The sequence below is a fragment of the Moschus berezovskii genome, chromosome 6 (genome assembly GCF_049115385.1).
Source record: "Moschus berezovskii isolate FMDL1 chromosome 6, NW_MosBer_1.0, whole genome shotgun sequence".
NCBI classification, from domain to species: Eukaryota; Metazoa; Chordata; class Mammalia; order Artiodactyla; family Moschidae; genus Moschus; species Moschus berezovskii.
Window position 1 is genome coordinate 48,968,572 of NC_142465.1, and position 8,188 is coordinate 48,976,759.

The following is an 8,188-nucleotide window of genomic DNA, read 5'->3' on the forward strand; positions in this document are numbered from 1 at the left end:
GAAGAGTGGGGATAGCAATACAGAGAAGTAACTAAGATGACCAGGTAGTCTTGAGGGCCCATTTGAGATTTGTGGTTATGAATTTAAACTGAGGGAAATTCCCTGGTAGTCTGGTGGTTAGGACTCCCTGCTTTCACTGTTGAGGGCAAGGGTTCAGTCCCTAGTTGGAGAACTAAGATCCCACAAGCTGTGCAGCTTAGCCAAAAAAATTTAAAATGTTAAGTAAGATCTTTCACCATGCTTATGGTTTTTCTCCAGCATATCTGTCTGGGTATAGGTGAGGATGTTGGAAATGCTAAATGTCATTTTTTTCAAAAGGAAAGGAAAGTGAAGTCTCTCAGTCGTGTCCGACTCTTTGCAACCCCATGGACTGTATTCTACCAAGCTCCTCTGTCCATGGGATTTTCCAGGCAAGAGTACTGGAGTGGGTTGCCATTTCCTTCTTCAGGGGATCTTTCCTACCCAGGGATTGAAGCCAGGTCTCCCGCATTGCAGGCAGACAGTTTATCCTCTAAGCCACAAGGGAAGCCCTTTTTTTTTGTTCAAAATATATACATAGATATTTCTTCAGAGACACTAAATGGCTCTATATAAACAATGACAAGGTTTGAATTGCAAAGTTTTTAATGAAAATGTTTGTATTTTTACAGCATGCGTCATTTCATATCTGTGGTTAACTACCAATTATTTCAATAGTTGCAGACTCATCTGTCTCTGAATTTGTCATAATGCTAATGAAATTAAGAAAAAGCAACAGTTCACCTAATCCCTCTTTATATTCCTTCATGATCAACAAGGTGCATAAATGATCTTGCTTTAATAAAGAACTGAATGTACTGGAGATATATTAGATAATTAAGAGTTTAGACAAATATTCACCAGCATTAGTTTCATTAGCAAACTGAAAAATATTATAGGCCTAATATCAAACAATTAATACATTAGACAAACATTAAGCTTCTTAGAAGACCATATGCTCTTGCTTCTGTAAAACTATTGTTTGCTTGAAGGACTGGTGGTATAAGTTTTCATTCAACTATTACTTCCTTAACATGAAAAAGAGACAAAATGAGCTGAAGAATTTTAACTCCACAGTTACAGGGTGCAACCCTCAACATAACTGCTGACATCATGGTCTCGACAATGACTTTTCCATGCCACCCTGTAGAGAAAGAAGAAACAAATTGTAATAAGACTAAAACATAGCTTCATTGTAATGTCCACACTTCAGATTTTTTGGGAGAACAAAATAGTTCATCAATACATGAAATACAAGCTATAGACAAATCCAAGTATTGTTATTTGTTAACTGGAGACATGTATACCAAGGACTTCACATCTCCACCAGCGTTCACTAGAACATGGAATGCTGAACACAAATGTTGAGTCCTGTGTTGTTCACAACACAACTTCAGAGGGTATTCCACATTTACTTAATTCCAAAAGTTATTTCAAGATATGACAAGGAATTGGTATTATTTGTAGAATCTTAAAAACTCTAGAATCCCCTAAAATAAATTGAGGAGTAAAAGAACTAGATTCTGAATCAGTTAAAGTAGATTGTTTCTATGTAATACATTGTTTAGCATAAATCTAAAGCTGCGATTCTCAGTTGTCAGTAGCATACTTTTGTCTTTGAGAATATTCTCTCCCTTCTCTCAGAAGAGTAGGGTAAAACAGCTCTCATCTGGGACTTCCCTGGGGGTCCAGCCGTTAAGGACCACTGGACCTTCTAATGCTGAGGGAGTGGTTTCGATTCCTGATGGTGAGGTGGGAGGCTAGAATCCCACATGCCCTGGAGTGCTGCCAAAAAAACCCCAACTCTTCCTGAGTCCCACCTTTTCTTAGCAGCACCTAGTGGCATGTGGTTCCCTGTCCAACACCCCCTGCGTTAGAAGTACAAAATCTTATCAAAGGACCACCAGGGACGTCTCCAGTTCTCCTTTTTAATGCTTAACACAAACCATGCTCTGTAACAGGAACTTACATAGTATTGTAGGTTGATTATATTTCAAACAAGCAAACAAATATAGGAAAAACTCACAGTAAAAGAGATCAGGTTAGGAGAAGGGGATGACAGAGGATGAGATGGTTGGATGGCATCACTGACTAGATGGACATAAGTTTGAGCAAGCTCCTGAAGTTAATGAGGGATAGGCAAGTCTGGCATGCTGCAGTCCATGGGGTTGCAAAGAGTCCAAAATGACTGAGCAACTGAACTGAACTTATGGTTACCAGTGTAGGGTGTAATGGGTGAGGTGAGGGGTGGGAAAGTGAATGAAGGCAGTTAAAGGTACTGCAAGGTTCTAGGTATAAGATAAATACTAGGAATCGAATATACAGTGTGATAAATGCAATTATCATGGCTATTGTTATATATGAAAATTGCTAAAAGAGTAAAGCCTAAGACTTTTCATCACACATAATTTTTTTCTCCTAATTCTTTAATTTGTATCCATATGATACGATGGATGTTCACGGAAGTTATTGTGATAATAATTTCATGATGTATGCAAGTCAAATCATTCTGCTGCTTATCTTAAATTTCTGCAGTGCTGTGTGTCAATTACATCTCAATAAAACTGGAAGGAGAGAAAAAGCAAACACACAAACAAGAACAACATACCATGCTGTAATGCCTTGCTCACGGACAATCTGCTTTGCACACTCTACAGCTTTCGCGATGTCATTTTCCATTAATTCTGAAATGGAGATGGTGAAAAATGAAAACAACATTCATAGAAATTTTTTTTAAGTTTAGGTTCGGCCAGCTTTTTTCTCTTAGGCTGAGGAAGGAACAGTTAAAAGTATGTTTTAAGAGTCCATGTGTCTGAATATCGTGGGAAAATTCTTTTCTTTCCTATTTGATGTGAAAAGAAGCATTCTGTTTCTCATTTGCCAAAGTCAGTGGAAGCTCTGGGAATTCTTAACTAATGTGATAGAAGGTTCTCTTTTACTAGGGATTATAAAATCAAAATAAAACAGACATGCAGAAACCAGTGTTAGCAGTTTTTTGCTCACCAACTCTATTACTGGAAGTTTATCCTAAAGAAATAATAAGAGATGCACCCAAGATGTGTGTACCAAATGTTTCATAGCAATTAATGAAAGGGGAAAATACAGCTTGAGTGCTTAACAGTGTGATTTGGATTAATAAATTATAAAACATTTATTTAGTGGAATTTATTCATCTTGAAATATAATAAAGATTGGTATTTGTTGATAAAAATAATTTTGTACAATAAAGAGCATATTGTAAAGTAGTAAGTTTAGTGCAATTTCTGTTTTATTGAAACACATTGCTTACATGTTTGTATGTGAGTACAAATATATGTAATTAATTACATATATGTAGATAATTACATTAATGTCCGTGAGTGATATATATTCTGAAAGAAATTGTGGATACCAAAAGTTGCCAGTGGTCATACATTTCAGGGTAGTAAGAATATTTACTCAATGACCACATATTATTGCATAATACAAAATATTTTTAAAGCAAATTAACTGGATACAAAAGAATATTCTTAGACTAATCTTCTCATTAAGAATTTTGATATTTAAAAATTTAACAATATAAATTTTGTAGTAGTTCTCCAAGTTATTAGCCTCCAATTAAAATAAATAAATTTTAAAAAATAAAAATAAAAAAATAAAGATTCCATATCTATTTTAAAAGGAACTCAATAGAATATTTTTTTCACTGCAATTAAACAGATCTGTAAATTAACTTGTCAGAATGACAATATTTATACAGAAACTGTATCTTATGGAGATACAAGCTAAAGAATTTAGAAATGAAATATCATAATGTTTCTAATTCTCTTTAAATCGCTAACCAAGAAAAAAACCCATATATAAAATTTGTTGGGAAGATCTCCTGGAGAAGGGAAAGGCTACCCTCTCTAGTATTCTGGCCTGGAGAATTCCACGGACTGTAGAGTCCATGGGATCACAAAGAGTTGGACATGACTGAGCAACTTTCACTTTCACATATAATTTAAATACATAAAAGAAGTAAATATGAAAAAATATTAAAAACTGTTAAAGTAGATATGAACATATTGATGTCTATTAATGTTTTTAATTTATCATTTTTAAAAACATTTCATCATTAAAAGTAAAAAGTTTTTTTAAATGACCACATGTATTCCTCCTCTTTGTTTAACTAGTAATTCTTTGTTTTCCAATAAAAGAGAGTAGATAAAAAAAAAAAAAAAAGGACCACACAACCAAATTATCCCTAAATCTCCCCAAACAAAATAAGACAGAGGAATGGTATTGTTCTCTACAGAGCATCAACAAGTCTAGTTATAATATAGTCATAGGTCATTCCAGAAACTCTTGATGTTAGCAAACAAGTAAGCTTTTATCATACCAGCTCTTTCATTTCTTACTTAAGAAATTAGGAGAAGGATAATAGAGAGCTTCTAGAAATTAATATGGAGCTTTTCTAGGTCCCTGATGAGCTCTTCAAGACATTTTCATTTGGACTGAATCTCTGTTCTTACAGGTATAACCAGATGGGGCCTGAGCCATCACTCAACATCATCTTGTCTTACCGCTGCAGGATACATGACAGCCGTCAACTGCTTTTGGGGTTTTGCCATCATTACACCACCATTTGCTGTTGATCTGAAATATCCCATAATCAGTGCTTTCACTGCTAGGATTGTAGTTTGTAGCTTTTGTGTTATAATCGCTTTCCCATTTGGTCAAACACAACCCTGAAAAAAATGTATTTTTAATTGAAAAGCAAAAACAGGACATGACTTATACTTCATAGACAAATCAGTTCTTTTAAATAATAATATTTCACTAATGACTTTAATAAGTATTAATATAAAGAAGTGTTTTCCTTGCAAAATGTTTTAACACTTTCATGTTAAAGGGTCCTTAAGAGAATTCTTCTATTAGCAAGTCATTTGGTAATACTAACAAAACAAGATAATGCATTTTAAAAAATATTAAAATAGCTCTACCCCTGCTCCCATCCTTCAGGTAAGATTGACCATAGAAGAGAAAAATCAATAGGGTTGTTGAATGGGTTTGGTCTTTATCAGTAGATGAATATGCTATTGGAATAATGCTTTTTATTAGGAAAAATATGTTTCTGGGAGAAATAAAATTTTTAGCATATCTAAAGGTGGATTTGGGTATCAAATTAGAATCTGGACAACAAGAATCATAAACTAGGAAAGATTATATCATGCATCTATCCATCTAGCCATTTGCTCATTCTTTCAAAAATAATTATAGAGGGGAAATGTCTGAGTTCAATTTGAAAAATACAGTGGTGACCTTGACAAATATGGACTAAAATGAAGAGTAATTTTTATTTAATATACATCTTGATTTCTGAGGAAGAAAATGAAAAATAATCAACTTGAGTGAAAATAATAAAATGTCACTTCTTGCTGCATTTCAGGGATCCTCATATGGATATTGACTGAAGGAAAATAGGATCCTACTGTCCTTGTTCTTGTTTTATGAATTCAATGTAATTTTTTGAAAAAAGCATTGTTGTTAAAAGCCCAGCATCTTAGTAGGAGTATAAAAATGAGAAAAATAATGCCTTATTCAAACTTGAAGAGCCCAAGTTCCAAAATTGAAATGGCTAGAGTCAGACACCAAGGGCTTGAAAGAGATATCCCAGGTGTTGAAACATTTTATCATCAGCCTACAAGTGCCAGCTGGCAAATTTAGTGGCACTAGAGGAGTACAGGGGGACCTGGCATGTTTAGAATGGTATAGAATTTGACCCTCCCATGCTTCAATCCTTCCCTTGGTACAGCTGATTCTGAAGGAGCAAGTTGATGTTTTTAACCATGGTAAGTGTACAAACCCTCCAACAAAGACAAAGCCCATTCACTCAGAGTCCCTTACTATTCATCCTCTGTTAGTTCCACACCTGGTTAACTGTTTGGAAGGAGAAAGAAAAGTTAACTTACAGTTTGCCAGGCTGACTCCCTTATAGCCATCCAGTCCAAGTTTCTTCAGAGTTCTGGCAAGCTCACATCTCTCGAAGACCTTGCCCTGGACAGCAACAGAAAGGAAGAGAAGCCCCAGAATAACGATAGCCTTCATGTTGGCTGAGGAGTCAAATGTCCAGACTGACCAGAGTGAGCTGGACTTGCTATTTAACATCTTTTCACTCCCCTCTTATCTCACTGGTTTTGTGGCTCCACCCTCTGAGACATGTGGAAAACAGAAAGAGTTTATTGGTCCACACACATGTAAAGTTTTCCTTCTTATCTTTGAAGAGATATATTTGGATATCGTAAGAATTAGTCTGCAGAAAATAATGAAATGACATTGCTTAAGGACATTTCTCAGGAAGAACTGGAGTTAGCATTATTGCCACAAGAGGAACTTCCTCTTATTTTATTATGAAATTGAACAAGTATAAAGAAAAAAAACTGAATGAACATTTTACCCAGCTGAAAATGAGCTCCCATTTGATTGACATTCATTTACATTAAGGTGTTTTTCATATTGTCTTTATCTTTATCACTTAAAATTATTTTATATACACTTTTCACAAAGAACATGACACACTCCTGTTGTTCTGATTGGCATACAGCACAGCACCATGCTGATCAGATTCCTATACTCACTCTTTTGGTGTCTATTGTAAATTCTTAATTTATAAATCAATGTTCTACTATGATCAGTAAACCTCATGTAAACAACATTCCTAACTCCTTTCTAACAAAGCCTTACTTCACATTTCCATATTAGAACATAAAGGGTCATTGTAAAGCAAGGGAACTTTATAGTAAAACCTACAACAAGTTGGAATCAAGATTGCTGGGAGAAATATCAATAACCTCAGATATACAGATGATGACACCACCTTTATGGCAGAAAGTGAAGAAGAACCAAAAAGCCTCTTGATGAAAGGGAAAGAGGAGAGTGAAAAAGTTGGTTTAAAGCTCAACATTCAGAAAATAAAGATCATGGCATCCGGTCCCATCACTTCATGACAAATAAATGGGGAAACAGTGGAAACAGTGGCTGACTTTATTTTGGGGGGCTCCAAAATCACTGCAGATGCTGATTGCAACCATGAAATTAAAAGATGCTTACTTCTTGGAAGGAAAGTTATGACCAACCTAGACAGCATATTAAAAAGCAGAGACATTACTTTGTCTACAAAGGTCCAGCTAGTCAAGGCTATGGTTTTTCCAGTAGTGATGTATGGATGTGAGAGCTGGACTATAAAGAAAGCTGAGCGCCAAAGAATTGATGCTTTTGAACTGTGGTGCTGGAGAAGACTCTTGAGAGTCCCTTGGACTGCAAGGAGATCCAACCAGTACATTCTGGGGGAGATCAGTCCTGGGTGTTCATTGGAAGGACTGATGTTGAAGTTGAAACTCCAATATTTTGGCTACCTGATGCGAAGAGCTGAGTCATTTGAAAAGCCCCTGATGTTGGGAAAGATTGAGGGCAGGAGAAGGGGATGACAGAGGATGAGATGGTTGGATGGCATCACCGACTTAATGGACATGAGTTGGGTAAACTCTGGGAGTTGGTGATGGACAGGGAGGCCTGGTGTGCTGTGGTTCATAGGGTCGCAAAGAGTCGGACACAACTGAGCAACTGAACTGACTGACTGACAGAAGATTAACAGAATATGTCACTCCAAAATCTTCCACTTTGACACAAATATTATTTTGAGCTGAAGGCAATGGAGGAAAAGCAGATCAAAGACAAGTTCTCTGTCCTCCCCTTATTTTCCGGAAAGTGAAGTTGAAGTTGCTCAGTCATGTCCGACTCTTTGTGATCCCATGGACTGTAGCCTACCAGGTTCCTCAGTCCATGGAATTTTCCAGGCAAGAGTACTGGAGTGGGTTGCCATTTCCTTCTCCAGGGGATCTTCCCAACTCAGGGATCGAACCCAGGTCTCCCGCATTGCAAGCAGATGCTTTACCGTCTGAGCCACAAAGGTGATTTTCTGGAAAGCAGAACGTAAATTTGTGCATAAATTAATCACCAACAACCCTGAACACTTATCAGCCCCCATACAGCCCCAGAGGGCTCTATAGAACAAACATTAATACTAGTTACTATCTGCCATTGGTCACATCCACAATTGGGTATTGGTTTTGCTTTTGCTCCATCCCTTTATTCCTTCTAGAGTTACTTCTCCACTGATCTCCAGTAGCATATTGTGAACCTACCGAGC

At 36.4% G+C, this 8,188-nt stretch overlaps 1 protein-coding gene across 1 annotated transcript; it reads right to left on the minus strand.

Moving 5' to 3' along the window:
* Nucleotides 1-1,026: 1,026 nt before the first annotated feature.
* On the minus strand, nt 1,027-6,125 carry LOC129536365 (lysozyme C-1-like). Its single transcript, XM_055395227.2, has 4 exons — nt 5,952-6,125; nt 4,563-4,727; nt 2,627-2,702; nt 1,027-1,162 (listed from the first exon to the last, which is right to left on the minus strand). Exons 1-4 carry the CDS (start codon nt 6,085-6,087, stop codon nt 1,096-1,098), a joined length of 444 nt encoding a protein of 147 aa, XP_055251202.2. The 5' UTR covers nt 6,088-6,125; the 3' UTR covers nt 1,027-1,095.
* Between the last annotated feature and the right edge of the window lie 2,063 nt (nt 6,126-8,188).